At 46.5% G+C, this 21,293-nt stretch overlaps 2 protein-coding genes across 4 annotated transcripts in view; one reads left to right on the top strand and one right to left on the bottom strand.

The window, feature by feature from the left end:
• Positions 1–21,293, top strand: part of LOC139228999 (uncharacterized) — a 132,812-nt gene that overhangs the window by 21,975 nt on the left and 89,544 nt on the right. The gene's annotated exons all lie outside the window — the stretch shown is intronic.
• Positions 1–21,293, bottom strand: part of vwa5b1 (von Willebrand factor A domain containing 5B1) — a 303,883-nt gene that overhangs the window by 3,374 nt on the left and 279,216 nt on the right. The window contains 3 exon segments of the mRNA XM_070860664.1: positions 8,733–8,793; positions 13,142–13,205; positions 17,154–17,164. Of these exon segments, the coding sequence (XP_070716765.1) occupies positions 8,733–8,793; positions 13,142–13,205; positions 17,154–17,164 (136 nt within the window).

The following is a 21,293-nucleotide window of genomic DNA, read 5'->3' on the forward strand; positions in this document are numbered from 1 at the left end:
TGGATCTGATGGCTTGCATCCTAGCATCTTAAAATAAGTGGCTGCAGGGATAGTGGATGCATTGGTTGTAATCTACCAAAATTCTCTGGATTTTCGGGAGGACCCAGCGAATTGGAAAACACAAATGTAACACCCCTATTTAAAAAAGAAGGCAGACAGAAAGCAGGAATCTATAGACCAGTTAGCCTAACATCTGTTGTTGGGAAAATGCTGGAGTCCATTAATAAGGAAGCAGTAGCAGGACATTTGGAAAAGCAAAATTCAATCAAGCAGAGTCAGCATGGTTTTATGAAAGGGAAATCATGTTTGAGAAATTTGCTGGAGCATTTTGAGGATGTAATGAGCAGGGTGGATAAGGGGGAACCAGTGGATGTGGTGTATTTGGATTTCCAGATGGCATTCGATAAGATGCCACATAAAAGGTTACTGCACAAAGTAAAAGCTCACGGGGTTGGGGGTAATATATTACCATGGATAGAGGATTGGCTATCTAACAGAAAACAAAAAGTCGGGATAAACAGGTCATTTTCCAGTTGGCAAACAGTGACTAGTGGGGTGCCACAGGGATCAGTGCTGGGGCCTCAACTATTTACAATCTATATCAGTGACTTGGATGACGGGACCGAGTGTAATGTAACCAAGTTTGCTGATGATACAAAGATGGGTGGGAAAGCAAATTGTGAGGACACAAAAAATCTGCAAAGGGATATAGACAGGCTAAGTGAATGGGCAAAAATTTGGCAGATGCAGTGTAATGTGGGAAAGTGTGAGATTATCCACTTTCCAGAAAAAATAGAAAAGCAAATCATAATTTAATGGAGAAAAATTGAAAGGGCTGCAGTATAGAGGGATTTGGGGTCCTTGTTCATGAAACACAAAAAGTTAGTATTCAGGTACAGCAAGGAATCAGGAAGGCAACTGGAATATTGGCCTTTATTGCAAGGGGGATAGAGTATAAAAGCAGGGAAGTCCTGCTACAACTGTACAGGGTATTGGTGAGGCCACACCTGGAGTACTGCGCACAGTTTTGGTCTCTGTATTTAAGGAAGGATATACTTGCATTGGAGGCTGTTCAGAGAAGGTTCACTAGGTTGATTCCGGAGATGAGGGGTTTGACTTATGAGGATAGGTTCAGTAGGTCGGGCCTATACACATTGGAGTTCAGAAAAATGAGAGGTGATCTTATCGAAACATATAGGATAATGAGGGGGCTTGACAAGGTGGATGCAGAGAGGATATTTCCATTCATAGGGGAGACTAAAACTAGGGACATAGTCTCAGGATAAGTGGTCGCCCATTTAAAACTGAGATGAGGAGGAATTTCTTCTCTCAGAGGGTTGTAAATCTGTGGAATTCTCTGCCCCAGAGAGCTGTGGAGGCTGGGTCACTGAATATATTTAAGGCAGAAATCGACAGATTTTTCAGCGATAAAGGAGTGAGGGGTTATGGGGAGCGGGCAGGGAAATGGAGCTGAGCCCATGATCAGATCAGCCATGATATTAAATGGCGGAGCAGGCTCGAGGGGCCAAATGGCCGATTCCTGCTCCTATTTTTTAGGTTCTTGTGTAAATATACATTCCCATTCCTGGACTGTGTAGTATGTTCGATAAACTGGTGAGAAGATACTTTAGGCAGTTCCTATCACGGTAAGTGTTGTAACATTTTACGATTTGAACAGCTGAGTGAGCAGTCCAAATGCCACAAACACTTCAAAGGCTTACACTGTAAAGAGTTTCCCGGAAAATGCATTCGTGTAGATAAATATAATTAATGTCGGCATGGCAGCATGATAATGAGAAGTGATGAATCTTAAATAATTTTAAGATGATCCAGAACCAACTCATTTGTTACAGATGCATCATAATTTGGTTTCGCAGGAGGTTAAAATCCATTTTGACTTCACTAAAAATAAAAATACTTTTGTGAAATAATCTGCCCATTCAGTACAATACCTGTTGTAATTGCTCATCAATGTAACATGGATCATAGTTTTAAGTTACTGAGAGGCTGTTAAGGAAGCTCACTCAGTATATCATCGCTTAATATGGCGTACATCCGCACAAACTGGCTCTCTCAAGTTCGTACTAATAATGAAAACTTTCCTTGCTTCACACAGCTGATAGTGTGGTTGCTTTTGATATTTTGAAGAGAACAGCAAAGTTTGTAATGAATGTAAATATATTGGTCGCCAGGCACGGGGCAATGCAACACAGAATTCTGATTGGGACATCCTCCATCTGCAACCCTCGCTTTTCCACCATTAATTTAAACAGATGGAAAATAATCAGAAGAGTTCTGACGAAAGGCCATCGAGCTGAAACGTTAACTCTGTTTCTCTCTCCACAGACGCTGCTTTACCCGCTGAGTATTTCCAGCATTTGCTGCTTTAATTTCAGATTCCAGCATCCGCAGTATTTTGCTTTTGGGAAAGAATCTTTCTCCCTGTGCAAGATCTACTCCTCACTGGGACAATCAGCCCGAATGTTGCATTTATTTCTGCTCATGTACTTGCTTCATGTTTAATAAAGATATTTAACCGTTAATAACTGAAGAAAAAATAGTGATAAACCAGTTTAGTGCTAGTTTATGGCCTATTAAAGCACAATGGATTTCCTTTGGTAATTAAAGGTGACGATTTGTAAGTCCCAACTCAGATAAATGACTATTGTTGACATTTAATCACGAGTGTCCCTCTCTTCACCAATAAAGCTTCAAGATTATCAGAAGTTTATGGACGCATAGTAACAATTTTCTTTTAATGGGGCAGTGCGTTCAAATGTTGTCAGGGCTACGTGACCAGGACAACCTCACAATTCATTGACTATTTACCGATCGTAAATTGAGTCAATCCTCCTGCATTCCCAAAAGGATATTTACAATCCATATTAATGACTTGGATGAAGGGACCGAGTGTAATGTAGCCAAATTTACTGATGATACAAAGATAGGTGGGAAAACAAGCTGGAAGGAGGACACAAAGAATCTACAAAGGGAAAAAAATAGACTAAGTGAGTGGGCAAAAACTTTGCAGATGGGGAATAATGTGCGAAAATGTGAGGTTATCCACTTTGGAAGGAATAATAAAACATTTAATTATTATTTAAATGGAGAGAGATTACAAAATGCTGAGGTACAGAGGGACCTGGGGGTCCTTGTGCATGAAACACAAAAGGTTAGTATTCAGGTACAGCAAATAATCAAAAAAGCCAATGGAATATTGGCCTTTATTGCAAGGGGGATAGAGTATAAAAGCAGAGAAGTCCTGCTACAGCTGTACAGGGTATTGGTGAGGCCACACCTAGAGTACTGCGTACAGTTTTGGTCTCCGTATTTAAGGAAGGATATACTTGCATTGGAGGCTGTTCAGAGAAGGTTCACTAGGTTGATTCCGGGGATGAGGGGGTTGACTTATGCAGAAAGGTTGAGTAGGTTGGGCCTATACACATTGGAGTTTAGAAGAATGAGAGGTGATCTTATTGAAACATATAAGATAATGAGGGGGCTTGACAAGGTGGATGCAGAGAGGATATTTCCACTCAAGGGGAAACTAAAACTAGGGGACATAGTCTCAGAATAAGGGGCCGCCCATTTATAACTGAGATGAGGAGGAATTTCTCTCAGAGGGTCGTAAATCTATGGAATTATCTACTGCAGAGAGCTGTGGAGGCTGGGTCATTGAATATATTTAAGACGGAGACAGACAGATTTTTGAACGATAAGGGAATAAAGGGTTATGGGGAACGGGCGGGGAAGTGGAGTTGAGACCAAGATCAGATCAGCCATGATCTTATTGAATGTCGGAGCAGGCTCGAGGGGCTGAATGACCTACTCCTGCTCCTATTTCTTATGTTATTAAATCCAACTTGTCCAGAATAATGTTCCTCACATCCTGTCCCACTTGTATATCACTCCAATCCTCATTGACCTCCACTGGCTCCCTGGCTCCTAATGCACTGAATTCAGAAATCCATTGTTTAGAAATCCATCAATGTCATTGGCCCCACCCCGAGCCCTGCAAGCTCCCCCTCGAGCTCGACTTCCCCTCCTCCACCCTTGGGTCCTCTGACTCTGGTGCATCCTGTGGCATTGCTCATTTGCTAGAAGCATTTCCTGATGTCTGGGTTCTATCCTCTGAAGTCCCTCCCTTGAACTTGTTTCCTTTGATACCTCTCTGCACACCTTTAAAGGTCCCCGAAAAACCTACCGGTTTGTCAATAGTTTCTCACCAACTCTCCTAATCCTCTTACTTGGTCCATCTTCTCACTTGGGGTTGTTTAATTATGCTCAATATATGATACAAATATAGTTTCCCCTAGACTCTTCTCATAACTCCAAATTCTGCTCTTCCAAAGTCCTGTGCCATCACAGAAATATCAAATATTACAACTCAGTGATCACTGGAACTCAGGTACCCACCAATCTTCAAATAACTAACTGGCTCGCATGGATTGTTCAACAACTCCAATACCAACAAATACAGCTCATTCAAAATGTGACTGAAGAACTCTGAAAACACCACTGCTACAATAATGCAAAAACAAAATAATTTTTATAAACATTTCCACTTAGAGAGTGTAAGAGTGTTTCTCATCACCTTTCATTGGGTTAAAATGCCTGAATCTATTGATTAAGCTGACATAACACTTTTGATACACGTGAAATGTGACATTCACACAGTGGCTCAACTTGACCAACAGCGGCTTATTTATTGCTGCACTTTTCTCCTCTTCTCTCCTGAAGCCTTTGACTCAGGAAAGAAAGAAAGACTTGCATTTATATAGTGCCTTTCATGACCACCGTACATCTCAACGTGCTTTACAGCCAATGAAGTACTTTTGGAATGTAGTCACTGTTGTAATGTGGGAAACGCAGCAGCCAATTTCCGCACAGCAAGCTCCCACATCCAGCAATGTGATAATGACCAGATAATCTGTTTTTGTTATGTTGATTGCAGGATAAATATTGGCCAGGACACCGGGCAGAACTCCCCTGCACTTCATGCTGGAGACATCCATGGACAGTAAACCCTGCATGGTGCTCCCGTCATTTCCCCAACAAGCATATGTAAAGAAGGACCCTGCTGGCTTTGGGCAGCTGTCCTTGCTGCCTGCTCAGAGGGCAGGTTAAAGTTGAGTCATGTCCCAGCGGCTCCAGGCAGGGTAAGTAACCCGAGTGATTTTAACTGCCCGTCCACTCGGTTTTTGCCATCGTTAAAATCATCCCCTATGATTCCCAGTTTAAGGCTGCCGCTCTCTTCCTGTCTCGCTCTCCGGTTTACAAACAGGAAGCCTTGCTACGAATCATAACAAAAATGTTGGTGCATTAAAGATAAATCCTTAGTTTCCAATTGGAGAAATATAAAGAGATACACAGCTATCAGATAGAAAATTAGATCAAGGGAAAAATGCATTGCTCATATCATCAATAATCAGTCTGCCACATTCTCAGGGCTAAATAAGCCCCAGTTTCTCTCGACGTCCAGTGATTTGGTTTTAAACCTCTCTGGGATCTGTGGCATATCTTTACCTCCATTCCTGACATTTGGGGCTAGATTTTGAAGTTTTCTTTCTGCTGGTGGTGATACGCAGACAGCATAATGCTCAGGGTGGGCCAAAGCCTGGGCCTTAGCATGATGCTCAGGGTGGGCCCATAGTGCGATGCTCAGGGTGGGCCCATAGTGCGATGCTCAGGGTGGGCCCATAGTGCGATGCTGAGGGTGGGCCCATAGTGCGATGCTCAGGGTGGGCCCATAGTGCGATGCTCAGGGTGGGCCCATAGTGCGATGCTCAGGGTGGGCCCATAGTGCGATGCTCAGGGTGGGCCCATAGTGCGATGCTCAGGGTGGGCCCATAGTGCGATGCTCAGGGTGGGCCCATAGTGCGATGCTCAGGGTGGGCTCATAGTGCGATGCTCAGGGTGGGCCCATAGTGCGATGCTCAGGGTGGGTCCATAGTGCGATGCTCAGGGTGGGCCCATAGTGCGATGCTCAGGGTGGGCCCATAGTGCGATGCTCAGGGTGGGCCCATAGTGCGATGCTGAGGGTGGGCCCATAGTGCGATGCTGAGGTTGGGCCCATAGTGCGATGCTGAGGTTGGGCCCATAGTGCGATGCTGAGGGTGGGCCCATAGTGCGATGCTGAGGTTGGGCCCATAGTGCGATGCTCAGGGTGGGCCCATAGTGCGATGCTGAGGGTGGGCCCATAGTGCGATGCTGAGGTTGGGCCCATAGTGCGATGCTCAGGGTGGGCCCATAGTGCAATGCTGAGGGTGGGCCCATAGTGCGATGCTGAGGGTGGGCCCATAGTGCGATGCTAAGGGTGGGCCCATAGTGCGATGCTCAGGGTGGGCCCATAGTGCGATGCTCAGGGTGGGCCCATAGTGCGATGCTCAGGGTGGGCCCATAGTGCGATGCTCAGGGTGGGCCCATAGTGCGATGCTCAGGGTGGGCCCATAGTGCGATGCTCAGGGTGGGCTCATAGTGCGATGCTCAGGGTGGGCCCATAGTGCGATGCTCAGGGTGGGTCCATAGTGCGATGCTCAGGGTGGGCCCATAGTGCGATGCTCAGGGTGGGCCCATAGTGCGATGCTGAGGGTGGGCCCATAGTGCGATGCTGAGGGTGGGCCCATAGTGCGATGCTGAGGTTGGGCCCATAGTGCGATGCTGAGGTTGGGCCCATAGTGCGATGCTGAGGGTGGGCCCATAGTGCGATGCTGAGGTTGGGCCCATAGTGCGATGCTCAGGGTGGGCCCATAGTGTGATGCTGAGGGTGGGCCCATAGTGCGATGCTGAGGTTGGGCCCATAGTGCGATGCTCAGGGTGGGCCCATAGTGCGATGCTGAGGGTGGGCCCATAGTGCGATGCTGAGGGTGGGCCCATAGTGCGATGCTAAGGGTGGGGCACAGCCTGGGCCTCAGTGTGATGCTCAGGGTGGGCCCATAGTGCGATGCTGAGGGTGGGGCACAGCCTGGGCCACAGCCTGGGCACACAGTGTGAATGCCAGCTTCCGATCTCTGCATTTTCCTCGCTCAGTGTAGCGCCCAGAGGCACGGGGAGACTGATTCTTAACTGATTTTTTAAAAATCCATGGCTATGTTCCATCACTTGCATGTCTCATTAATCTCACTAAAACATGCTATAAAACAGCTCATCCTTTGACTACCCAGCAACCCCACAGAACTCTGCTAGTTCAAGTTTAACAGTTGGCTTTGTGTGAGTATATTGATCATAGCAAAGTCCAAGTGGGATAAGGCCTAGGGTGGTCCCATACCCAACACAGATCACTGTACCGACGTGGCTCAGGAAATGCTGCATCACAGCAACCCGTCATTTAAAGTTCCCACTGGATCGCAGTGAATCGCACTTCAGCTGCTGAGGCTGTAGATTCATTATATTTATAATCTGACTGATTCTTGGACATTCATTTTCATTTGGTTTTCCAGTTCGCACTGATTATTAGTTAAAACCCCTGAGCTGTGAAGGGTAGAGTGGATTGAAAAAGGCACTCGGTGTGAGATATTAACAAGCTAGACTCCCTGACAATAAAAGAAGAGAATACCAGCAAACATAGTGAATACTGGCCACTTGCTTCTGGGCCTGTGATAAGACCAGCTGGAGTGACCCGTGTGAATGGAGTTTGGGTGCTCTAACCCTAACCCTAACCCAGCTGCCCACAGTTAAATCAGCACAAACTCTTGCAATCAGATTGTACAGGATGTCTGGCATCTGAATTTATGAAAGGGAAATTGTTTTTGAGTTTTTTGAGGTTGTAACTAGCAGAATAGATAAGAGGGACCAGTGAATGTGGCGCAGTCGCTAAGGTGCCGCACAAGAGGTTATTAAATAACATTAGGGCTCATGGGATTGGCCTTCATTAAAAGAGGATTTGAATATAAGAGTAAAGATGTTTTACTACAATTAAATCGGGCCTTGGTGAGACCACACCTGGAGTATTGTGTACAGTTTTGGTCTCCTTACCCAAGGAAGGATATACTTGCCAGAGAGGGAGTGCAACGAAGGTTCACCAGACTGATTCCTGGGATGGGGGGGATTGTCCTAAGCGGAGAGATTGAGTAGATAGGCTTATATTCTCTAGAGTTTAGAAGAATGAGAAATTCTCACGAGGCTTGACAAGGTAGATACAGGGAGGGTGTTTCCCCTGGGCTGGTGACTCTAGAACCAGGGGCCACAGTCTCAGGATAAGGGATCAGCCATTTAGGACTGAGATGAAAAGAAATTTCTTCACTCAGAGGGTGGTGAATCTCTGGAATTCTCTGCCCCAGAGGGCTGTGGAGGCTCAGTCGTTGAGCATATTCAAGACTGAGATCGATAGATTTTTGGATATTAAGGGAATCGAGGGATATGGGAATCGGGCGGGAAAGTGGGAGTTGAGGTAGAAGATCAGCCATGATTTTATTGAATGGTGGAGCAGGCTAGAGGGGCCGAATGGCCAACTCCTATTTCTTATATTCTTATGAAGTATTAACATCCCAGTGCTGCAGGGGGCAGCAGAGGTGTTTCTCTGACATTTGGGCTGAGGCACATTACTGGGGAGCGTATTACTCTGTATCTGAGCCCGTGTTGCAGAGCTGGGAGCACCAGAGACTGACACGAGGCGGGACATGTTCCATCTCCAGCACTAACAATCCTCGCTCAGCACAGCATTAATAAGACACAAGAATGAAAGCAAGATGGTGAGTTAAGGATTAGCGGCACTAATGTCACAGCTGAGGTACCTTGCAGTAAATAGGCTTTCAATTGATCGCTGGGATGAAACTGAAGGACTTCTGAGTGGTGCTGAAAAACAGAGAGAGGCAGAACAGTCAGAAATAACTCAAGACATATTTGCTAAGTGACAAAATATGTTTTCCTTTCCATCATTGTGAATATACATGATATTTTATGGTAAACATTAGATACAGTCAAGGTGACGAAATGTTTCCCGGTTTTATTTAGGTTGGAGTGGGGAAGCACAGCCAGGAAGTGTTCTTGTTTACACCGAGAGGGTATTGCAGATCAGAAAGCAAGGCACTGCTGCCACGCTTTGCCAACCATTGGTTTCAATGTCCCCACAAATGAAAGCTCCCATTGGCAGCACCTCCCCCAATGGCCGGGCAGCAATCAGAACGAGCTGACGTTGCTCTCTCAGGTTGCATCACAGGAGGAAGCAGATCTGAGCAATCTATTCCTCAAAGTTAGGACACATTGGAATGCTTACATTCATGTTATCCATTATCTTTTAGATAATAATATTAGGTCATTCACAAAGCTACAGATTCCAGCTCCTGATTTCACTGAAGTTTTTATTTACTCTTCATTCTTTCCTCAGCTAACTATGAATTGATCACCAGGAGTTCTTATATGTCACACATTCCACCAACGCTACCTCTGACTTTATCTTTAAAACTTCAAAGGACATATAAAAGATGGGAACACAGGACTCGACATAGCTCCCACCATTTATCCCTTATTACAATCATTATATTCAAAAGCTTCAGATCCTGAATATACACCTAGCTCATCTTATTTACATTATTCTCAATTGTCTATTCCTTGAACAATGTCCCACACTGGACACGAGCCAGAATCCACTCTGTATCTGTTCAAGCTGATCACTTTCAGTGGAACAGTTCAAAACTGAGAGAGAATTGCCACTGTGGCAATAACATTTCAATAATGAGATATTATTCCGGATATTATACTTCTCAATGCTGCATTTTAATAAAGGGCATATTAGCTGTCAGCAGTTTGAAAGGATGCTGTTGTGTGTGGATAAGATTGTTGTTTACATAGAAATATAGAAAATAGGAGCAGTAGTAGGCCATTCGGCCCTTCAAGTCTGCACCGCCATTCAATATGATCATGGCTGATCCTCTATCTCAACACCATATTCCCGCTTCTCCCCATACCCCTTGATGCATTTTGTTTCTAGAAATCTATCTATCTCCTTCTTAAATATATTCAGTGACTTGGCCTCCACAGCCTTCTGTGGTCGAGAATTCCACAGGTTCACCACCCTCTGAGTGAAGAAATTTCTCTTCATCTCAGTCCTAAATTTCCTACCCCGTATCCTGAGACTGTGACCCCTTGTTCTAGACTTCCCAGCCTGGGGACTCCCCGCATTCAGTCTATCCAACCCAGTCAGAATTTTATACGTTTCAACGAGATCCCCTCTCATTCTTCTAAATTCTAGTGAATATAGTCCCAGACGACTCAATCTCTCCTCATACGACAGTCCTGCCATCCCAGGAATCAGTTGGTGCACTCCCGCTATGGCAAGTATATCCTTTCTTAGGTAAGGAGATCAAAACTGCACACAATATTCCAGGTGTGGTCTCACCAAGGCCCAGAATAACTGTAGTAAGACATCCAAAGAATGACTAAAAATGATTAAGAAAGGGATGATAGACTATGAAAGTAAACTAGCACAAAATATAAACACAGCAAGAGTTTCTATAGGTATATAAAAAGGAAAAGAGTGGCTAAAGTAAATGTTGGTCCCTTAGAGGACGAGACCGGGGAATTAGTAATGCGGAACATGGAGATGGCAGAAACTGAACAAATATTTGATATTAGTCTTTACGATAGAGGACACTAACAATATCCCAACAGCGGATAGTCAAGGGGCTATGGCAGGGAGGAACTTAACACAATCACAACCACTAAGGAGGTGGTACTCAGTAAGATAATGGGACTAAAGGCAGATAAATCCCCTGGACCTGATGGCTTGCATCCTAGGGTCTTAAGAGAAGTAGTGGCAGGGATAGTGGATGCATTGGTTGTAATTTACCAAAATTCCCTGGATTCTGGGGAGGTCCCAGCAGATTGGAAAACTGCAAATGTAACACCCCTATTTAAAAAAGGAGGCAGACAAAAAGCAGGAAACTATAGACCAGTTAGCCTAACATCTGTGGTCGGGAAAATGTTGGAGTCCATTATTAAAGAAGCAGTAGCAGGACATTTGGAAAAGCATAATTCGGTCAGGCAGAGTCAGCATGGATTAATGAAGGGGAAGTCATGTTTGACAAATTTGCTGGAGTTCTTTGAGAATGTAAACAACAGGGTAGATAAAGGGGAACCAGTGGATGTGGTGTATTTGGACTTCCAGAAGGCATTTGACCAGGTGCCACATAAAAGGTTACTGCACAAGATAAAAGTTCACGGGATTGGGGGTAATATATTATCATTGATAGAGGATTGGCTAACGAACAGAAAACAGAGAGTTGGGATAAATGGTTCATTTTCTGGTTGGCCACCAGTAACTAATGGGGTGCCGCAGGGATCAGTGCTGGGACCACAACTATTTACAATCTATATAAACGACAATCTATATAAAAGAAAGGACAGAGTGTAACATAGCCAAGTTTGCTGATGATACAAAGATGGGAGGAAAAGCAATGTGTGAGGAGGACACAAAAAATCTGCAAAAGAACATAGACAGGCTAAGTGAGGGGGCAAAAATTTTGCAGATGGAGTATAATGTTGGAAAGTGTGAGGCACTTTGGCAGAAAAAAATCAAAGAGCAAGTTATTATTTAAATGGAGAAAAATTGCAAAGTGCTGCAGTACAGCGGGACCTGGGGGTACTTGTGCATGAATCACATAAGGATAGTATGCAGATACAGCAAGTGATCAGGAAGGCCAATGGTATCTTGGCCTTTATTGCAAAGGGAATGGAGTATAAAAGCAGGGAAGTCTTGCTACAGTTATACAGGGTATTGGTGAGGCCACACCTGGAATACTGCGTGCAGTTTTGGTTTCCATATTTATGAAAGGATATACTTGTTTTGGAGACAGTTCAGAGAAGGTTCATTAGGTTGATTCTGAAGATGAGGGGGTTGACTTATGAGGAAAGGTTGAGTAGGTTGGGCCTCTACTCATTGGAATTCAGAAGAATGAGAGGTGATCTTATCGAGACGTATAAGATTATGAGGGGGCTCGACAAGGTGGATGCAGTGAGGATGTTTCCATTCATGGGGGAGACTAGAACTAGGGGGCATGATCTTAGAATAAGGAGCTACCCATTTAAAACTGAGATGAGGAGGAATTTCTTCTCTCAGAGGGTTGTAAATCTGTGGAATTCGCTGCCTCAGAGAGCTGTGGAAGCCGGGACATTGAATACATTTAAGACAGAGATAGACAGTTTCTTAACCGATAAGGGAATAAGGGATTATGGGGAGCGGAATTGAATCCATGATCGGATCAGGCATGATCATATTAAATGGCGGAGCAGGCTCGAGGGGCTGAATGGCCTACTCCTGCTTCTATTTCTTATGTTCTTATCCTTGCTCCAGTATTCAAATCCTCTTGCAATGAAGGCCATTTGCCTTCCTAACTGCTTGCTGCACCGGCATATTTGCTTTCAATGACTGGTGTACAAAGGGTTGACTTATGAGGAAAGGTTGAGTAGGTTGGGCCTCTACTCATTGGAATTCAGAACAATGAGAGATCATCTTATTGAAACGTATAAGATTATGAGGGGGCTTGACAAGGTGGATGCCGAGAGGATGTTTCCGCTGATGGGGGAGACGAGAACTCGGGGGCATAATCGTAGAATAAGGAGCCGCCCATTTAATACTGAGTTGAGGAGAAATTTTTTCTCTCAGAGGTCCCTTTTCTACAACGACATTTCCCAAGCCATCACTATTTAAATAATACTTTGTCTTTATATTTTTCCTACCAAAGTGGATAACTTCACATTTATCCACATTATACTGCATCTGCCATGTGTTTGCCCACTCACTCAACCGATCTAAATCGCCTTGCTGTGTCTTTGCATCCTCCTCACGACTCACAATCCCACCTCGTTTTGTGTCATCAGCAAACTTGGAAATATTACATTTGGTTCCCTCATCCAAATCATTTATATATATTGTGAATAGCTGGGGCCCCAGCACTGATCCCTGTGGCACCCCACCAGTCACTGCCCGACGCCCCCAAAAAAGACCCGTTCATTCCTATTCTCTATTTCCTGTCAGTTAACCAATTTTCAATCTATTTTAACCCTCTACATGCTGCAGGTAATTCTGGTATGATTGAGCTTCCAGAGCCACTGTTAGAATCTAGTATGTACAATTAGACAAAACGAAAGATTACCAAATTGGTCAGCCTGTACTCACTAAACTAAAGAAATATCGAGTTTTTACCATCAGTGTAGCTGCACCGCTCCCACCCCGAGGATGTAGGGGTGCTGCAGAGTGACAGGTTATCCTCCATTGCTGAAAAATATAAAATATTTCAGTTCAACATCAATTTTCAACAATTTTACTCAAAAAAAATACGTCAGGTCGCCAGTGCGGGTCGCCAGTGAGGGTTCCCAGTGCGGGGTCACCAGTGAGGGTTCTCAGTGCGGGATCGCCAGTGCGGGGTCGCCAGTGCTGGGTCGCCAGTGTGGGTCGCAGTGCGGGGTCAGCAGTGCGGGGTTCCCAGCGCGGGGTCGCCAGTGTGGGTCGCCAGTGCGGTGTTCCCAGTGCGGGGTCCCCAGTGCGGGGTTCCCAGTGTGGGTTCCCAGTGCGGGGTTCCCAGTGCGGGGTCCCCAGTGCGGGGTTCCCAGTGTGGGTTCCCAGTGTGGGGTTGCCAGTACGGGGTCACCAGTGTAGGTCGCCAGTGCGGGATTCCCAGTGCAGGGTCACCAGTGCAGGGTTCCCAGTGCGGGGTCGCCAGTGTGGGTTGCCAGTGCGGGTTCCCAGTGCAGGGTCGCCAGTGTGGGTCACCACAGCACGGTCGCCAGTGCGAGGTCACCTGTGTAGGTTGCCAGTGTGGGGTCACCAGTGCGGGTCACCAGTGCGGGGTCATCAGTGCGGGGTTCCCAGTGTGGGGTTGCCAGTGCGGGGCTGCCAGTACGGGGTTGCCAGTGTAGGTCGCCAGTGCGGGGTTCCCAGTGCAGGGTCACCAGTGCGGGGTTCCCAGTGCGGGGTCGCCAGTGTGGGTTGCCAGTGCGGGTTCCCAGTGCGGGGTCGCCAGTGTGGGTCACCAGAGCATGGTCGCCAGTGTGGGGTCACCAGTGTAGGTAGCCAGTGCGGGGTTCCCAGTGCGGGTTCCTAGTGTGGGGTCGCCAGTGTGGGTTCCCAGTGTGGGGTCGCCAATGTTGGTCACCAGTGCGAGGTCGCCAGTGCGGGTCGCCAGTGCGGGGTCGCCAGTGTGGGGTCGCCAGTGCGGGGCTCCCAGTTTGGGGTCGCCAGTGTGGGGTCGCCAGTGCGGGGTTCCCAGTGCGGGTCGCCAGTGCGGGTCGCCAGTGCGGGGTCGCCAGTGCGGGGTTCCCAGTGCGGGTCGCCAGTGTGGGGTCACCAGTGCGGGGTTCCCAGTTTGGGGTCGCCAGTGTGGGGTCGCCAGTGCGGGGTTCCCAGTGCGGGGTCGCCAGTGCGGATCACCAGTGTGGGGTCGCCAATAGCTCAGTGGATTTAGTCTGTGGATAGCTGAACTACATAAACCAGGAATCCCTATCGATCCCTAGAGAGACTGCTGGGGACCGCTCGGAAATAGCCAGCAACCTTCTGGCTCCACACAGGCAGTGCGGGCACTGCCACATTGCTCTGATACCCTCTTTGGCTAATATTGCTGAATGAATGGTGATTTTGAGAGCAGTTTAGTTCTGTGAATTCATGCCCACTCTGAACCTGGAAGAAATGGACTATGGTTCATTTTATGTAACATTGATAACGACTCTTTAAAATTGTTGAGCTGTTTCTCCCTCCCTTGTGCATCACTCTGAGATTAAGCTCAATTAACTGATGAGCAATATCTTGGCCATTGGATTTACACTGCAGTTATTCAAATTTCAGATCTATTTTTATGTGCACATTTGATTGACATTGTTTTATTATTGCTTACTTCGTTATATATTAAGAGTAAAATATGAGGTATGTGACTGTCACGAAGGAGAGATGCTGTGAATGTGTCTGAGTGATAATAAATATTCTGTAACTTCCCTCTTGGGCTAAAGACAGATTTAAATATTCTGGATAATAAGATGAATTCACTCTGCTCCTATGTGATGCAGCATTGGTTCCAAATACTGAGAGTGCTGCAGAAAAAACAATGCTCCAGCAAAGAGATTCCAAAAAGATCAAGGGTGTATCTGCAATTTATCTGCAAGATAATCTGCCTATCTGAATTTTTTGGCAATCTACCAATGACTACCTTACTGAGGTGACTACCTCTCATTTTCTTGCTAGGTTGAGTGCACCGGTATGGAAATGAAGATAATTTGCTGATAACGAATGTCTGTCATCAAGAAACAATAATGCACTTTATACAGCTGGAGCCACGGAGTTGTTCATTGGCTAAGGGACTGTCCCAAATGCCACAAACAGTGCCTGGCGATGCATTTTACTTGCTGTAATGGGTTAAATGACCCACATATGCATACTCCAATTCACAATTACAGAATTCCAAATGCCTTATTACAAGATGCACCTGTCAGACACTTGGACCACGAATAGACCTCTTTGTTACCAAAAGGAACAAATTGACAAACAGTTGAGAATGGCTGAATGTTTGTCTCACCTTCCCCAAGCTCCCAATGTTTATCCAGTTATCCCAATGTGTCAAACCAAATGCAACACAACACCACTTATCACAATTCAACAACTTATACAGAAGCAAGACAGCCTCTCGGTCCCAAAATAAAAACCCTCTTCACCAGTGCATACATGTTGATTGAAGCGTTTAGGGCCACAGAGGAGAAATAGGCCAGAAAGGCACAGTTCAGTGAGGTAGAGATGAATTTAATAGCATGGAGGTTGGCCAGGAATGTAGAAATATCTGTTTCTGGAACGAACCAACCCCCATCTCAAAATTAGAACGCCTGGGAGGGGGGGTTATACCATATCCATCACTCATAGAATGTAATAACGGGTCATAAGAACATAAGAAATAGGAGCAGGAGTCGGCCATTTGGCCCCTCGAGCCTGCTCCGCTATTTATAAGATCATGGTTGATCTGATCTTGGCCTCAACTCCACTTCCCTGCCCACTCCCCATAACCCTCGACTCATTGACAGGTGTTGATGGCCCCATTACTGGCCGCATTGTCCCTTGCGATGGCATGAATCGCCGTTCAGCTAGCCATTGTCTCTGTTGAATTCCCCCTTTGGGTTCGACTACATGCTCGGGCATGTCCGATTGCCCCTGCCTGGAGAACTGTGTGCCGCTTTAATAATGTTGACTCCCTGTCCATTTGCTGCATTTAAACCAAGATTTTTGTCAAATATCATTCTGGTCTCTTCCTCCCCTGAGATAAATGTCTGGGCCATCAAAGCCGCCATTTCCAGGGTCAAGTCTTTGGACTCAATCAGTTTCCTGAAAACCCCAGCGTGCCCGATGCCCTCAATAAAAAAGTCTTGCAACATCTCCGCTCTGCATGTATCTGGGAACTTACATAGGCTCGCCAGTCACCGGAGATCTGCCACGAAGTCTGGAACGCTTTGCCCTTCTCGCCGCCGGTGCGTGTAAAACCGGTGTCTCACCATGTGCATGCTGCTCGCCGGTTTAAAGTGTTCCCCGATCAACTTACTGAGCTCTTCAAAAGTCTTGTCCGCCGGCTTCTCTGGCGCTAGAAGGTCCTTCATCAGGGAGTACGTCCTGGATCCACAAACCGTCAGGAGATGAGCCCTGCGTTTGTCGGCCGAATCCTGTCCCAGCCATTCCTTAGTGACAAAACTTTGCTATAGTCTCTCAATAAAATCGTCCCAATCATCACCAACACAGTACCTCTCTTCTGTGCTGCTAGTGGCCATGCTCGCGTGGTTTAAATCCCAGTTTCTCGTCGCCAATAATATGTCCTTACTATACAGTACAAATGCACACGAGGCCCATACTAGAGAGAAGGTCACTCTGTAACCAGTAACCTTTATTAGCCAGCACTGAAGTGGAGAAGATGGGTGGAGCTTCCCCTTTTATACCTGAAAGTCCAGGTTAGGAGTGTCTCCCACAAGTTCACCACCTAGTGGTCAGTGTTCTCACGGTGTACGACTTAGGTCAGTTTATACATGGATTACAATGACAGTTGAATACATGACAGTCAGTGCTTCAATGCTGGGGATGTTGGGCCTGGTCGAGGACGCTAACGTTGGTGTGTCTGTCCTCCCAGGGGATTTGTAGGATCTTGCAGAGACATCGTTGGTGGTATTTCTCCAGCGACTTGAGGTGTCTACTGTACATGGTCCATGTCTCTGAGCCATACAGGAGGTCGGGTATTACTACAGCCCTTTAGACCATGAGCTTGGTGGTAGATTTGAGGACCTGGTCTTCGAACACTCTCTTCCTCAGGCGGGCAAAGGCTGCACTGGCGCATTGGAGGCAATGTTGAATCTCCTCATCAATGTCTGCTTTTGTTGATAAAAGGCTCCCGAGGTATGGGAAATGGTCCACATTTTCCAGGGCCGCGCCATGGATCTTGATGACTGGGGGGCAGTGCTGTGCAGCGAGGACAGGCTGGTGGAGGACCTTTGTATTACAAATGTTTAGCATAAGGCCCATGCTTTCGTACTACTACTACACGACTACACCAGATACAAGCACAGAGACACAGCCTTCTGCACCTCCACAGTGTCAGGGGCACTGGTGGAGAACTTGTTATAAAGCCAAATGAGGAGAATGCAAATATCCTGTATTCAAGGCCCTAACACAGGCAGAGGCAAGTCTAGCAATCAGTCACATATTGTTGCTGCCCAATATTGGGGGAAACGATAGCACGATCCAAGGAGAATAACAGAGGAGCCCCACTCTGTGCACTGCCCACTCAAATATATCATGGGCAGCACATGAATTCTACTGTCTACAAACAACAGGCTGGATAAACACTCCAGCCAACTTAAAACAAAGGCTTTCAACCAAGAAATGATTTGGTTACATAACTGAAAAAACAGTATCAAGTTTGACACAGTCAGATAGACATATGTATTCCTGCATTCTTTAATATATAAAATGCAGCCAAATTCACACAGGTTTTAAAACCAAGTAGCCTTTCAGTGACCATTTACTCTCCGGCCTATAGGTTCTCAATATAATTCTGAGATTAAGTTTCTGTCTGTCAAGCTGTCAATCACAGAGGGCTCCAGCCAATCAGGAGTCTCAGAAGCAGCTGTCAATCAAAGTCCCTCCCCCAGATGGAGGTCTATCTTCAGGTGTGTAACCAGAGGGGCAGCAGGCTTACTGACTGTGAGCCATGATGGATAAACCTGAATCAGCAAGGTGTCACGTGTAAGGTGTCGTGGGTCTCTCTGCAGAAGAATGTGGGCTATCTTTGACAATAGTATAAAATGTTTCGGACATTTATTAACAAGTTATTAACGAGTTAACACTTCAGGCCATCACTGTGTGGGACCAAACAGATTCACGCCTTGAGGAAAATCTAGCAGACAAACCGGTAGCTTCTGCCGAAAAGAATACTTTCTGTCGCTTCGAGAGTTAACCCCTTACATGCTGAGTCTTACAACACAAAAATACAAGTTAAAAAATTCTACACAGGCAAAATTCCTTCTGTGCAACGGTTGGAAGCTCAGCCCCATGAGATCTGGCAATGTGAGGGAATCGTAGATTAGTAAATTAATATACAAGAAGTCTTGACACGCTACCATTTAGTAGGCATGTTGATTGCCTTTATTGTTGTCGCTAACACAGATGTTAACCTGCCCTGCTTTAATGACTTGCATAAGAATTAATTATAGGATGCATCATTAGAATAATGGAGTTTCAGATCGTGCTTCATTGTCCATTCATTGCCCAATCTGAACAACAATTACAACACTCCCACAAACTGGATTTCTCTCCAGCTGCCAGAGGAAGGAGCGTGAGGAAAGAGGAGCCAATCCCAGCTCCGGCTGAGATTTATTTTGTCACATCTCTTAATTCCCGATTGACTGCTGGCTCAAGTAACATCTTCTCCCACACCGAGACTGACAGGTCAAAATCTGCAGCTTGTCTGTTGGTAATGTTCTCACCTCAAGGGCGAGTGCGCCCAATTTACTGCGAGAAAAATCCTGAAGCTCTGAAGCACAGTGACATTTTTATATTTTTTAAGCCTACATGTGGTCACAGCTCGTTCATGTAACATGCCATTCTTGGCAATAAATGCCATCAAAAAACAAGCAAATTAATTACTTCTTAAAATGTTAATCCTAAAAATAAATCTCAGCTTCTGTCACTGCTCTATATAAATATCCTGGCAAATGTGAAAAAAATTCTCTTTGTCTTCCTCCCAGTCCCCAGTCTCCGCCCCTCCCTCCCTTCTCCTCTCCTCTCGGCCCATCGAGCCCGTGCCGACTCTCTGCAAGAGCACCTCAGCCAGTCCCACTCCCCCGTCCTTTCCCCGTGGCCCCGCACATTTTGTTCCTGCAGGTACTTATCCAATTCCCTTTTGAAAGCTACGATTGAGTCTGCCTCCACCACCTTCTCAGGCAGCGTATTCCAGATCCTAACCACTCGCTGCGTAAAAAGGTTTTTCCTCATGTCGTCTTTGGTTCTTCTGCCAATCGCCTTAAATCTGTGACCTCTGGTTCTCGACCCTTCGGCCAATGGGAACAGTTTCCCTCGATCTTAATATGTCCTGACTATACAGTATAAATGCACATGAGGCCCATACTTGAGAGAAGATCACTCTGTGACCAGTAACATTTATTAGCCAGCACTGAAGTGATGAAGGTGGGTGGAGCTTACCCTTTTATACCTGAAAGTCCAGGTTAGGAGTGTCTCCCACAAATTCACCACCTAGTGGTCAATGTTCTCACGGTGTACAACTTAGGTCAGATTATACGTGGGTTACAATGACAGTTGAATACATGACATCACCGCCCAAAGTCTTATTGGGATCACAGGTTAAGTCTCTCTGGTGGTTTACGCTCCCTTGTAGAGCGTCTGAGTTGGGGCTCCGGTTGTTGGGCGCTGGCCTGAGTGTCTGCTGTTGGCGGTGCATCAGGCCTGTCCGGACTGCCCACAGTGACTGGGCTCTCCTCCCTTTGGTTCTGGTGTTCGGTCACCTGTGGTGGAGTGAACTCTATATCGTGTTCTTCCTCTGCCTCTTCTATGGGGTTGCTGAACCTCCTTTTTGTTTGATCCACGTGTTTGCGGCAGATTTGTCCATTGGTAAGTTTAACTACCAGAATCCTATTTTCCTCTTTGGCAACCACAGTGCCTGTGAGCCATTTGGGCCCTGCAGCGTAGTTGAGGACCAGGACAGGGTCATTGACATCAATACATCGCGCCCTCACATTCCCGTCATGGTAGTCACATTGTGACCAGCGCCTGCTCTCAACAATTTCTTTCATGGTGGGGTGTATAAGGGATAGCCGGGTTTTGAGCATCCTTTTCATTAGCAGCTCTGCGGGTGGAACCCCTGTGAGCGAGTGTGGTCGGGATTGGCCAACAGGAGGCGTGATAAGCGGGTTTGTAGGGAACCCCCTTGGATTCTGAGCATCCCCTGTTTGATTATCTGCACTGCTCATTCGCCTGGCCATTTGAGACCAGCTTGAACGGTGCCGTTCTGACATGGTTGATACCATTTCCTGCCATGAAGTCCTGGAATTCAATGCTTGTAAAGCACGGGCCATTGTCGCTGATCAAGACGTCCAGTAGACCGTGGGCGGCGAACATTGCCCGTAGACTTTCTACCGTGGCAGAGGATGTGCTTGAATTGAGAATATCACACTCGATCCATTTGGAGTAGGCGTCTACTACAACCAAAAACATTTTCCCCATGAAAGGACCTGCGTAGTCCACATGGATGCGTGACCATGGCTTGGCGGGCTGGGACCAGGGACTAAGGGGGGCTTCCCTGGGCTCATTACCCAGCTGGGCACATGTGTTGCACCTGCGAACACAAAGTTCCAGGTCTGCATCTATCCCTGGCCACCAAACGTGTGACCTGGCAATTGCCTTCATCATGACAATGCCCGGGTGCTCATTGTGGAGTTCTCGGATGAACATCTCTCTGCCCATCTGGGACATGACTACTCGGTTTCCCCATAGTAGGCAATCGGCCTGAATCGAGAGTTCATCCTTGCGTCTGTGAAATGGTTTGAATTCCTCAGGGCATGCCCCGTACTTGGCATCCCAATCCCTATTCAGGACACATTTCTTGACGAAAGACAATAGCGGGTCTCTATTTGTCCAGACTTTAATCTGACGGGCTGTCACAGGTGAGCCTTCGCTTTCGAAAGCTTCAACAGCCATAACCATCTCAGCAGTATACTCGGTTGCCCCCTCGGTGGTGGCTAGTGGGAGCCTGCTGAGTGCATCGGCGCAGTTTTCAGTGCCCGGTCTGTGCCGAATTGTATAGTCATAGGTGGCTAATGTGAGTGCC

This window comes from Pristiophorus japonicus, chromosome 18 (genome assembly GCF_044704955.1).
Source record: "Pristiophorus japonicus isolate sPriJap1 chromosome 18, sPriJap1.hap1, whole genome shotgun sequence".
Taxonomy (NCBI): domain Eukaryota; kingdom Metazoa; phylum Chordata; class Chondrichthyes; family Pristiophoridae; genus Pristiophorus; species Pristiophorus japonicus.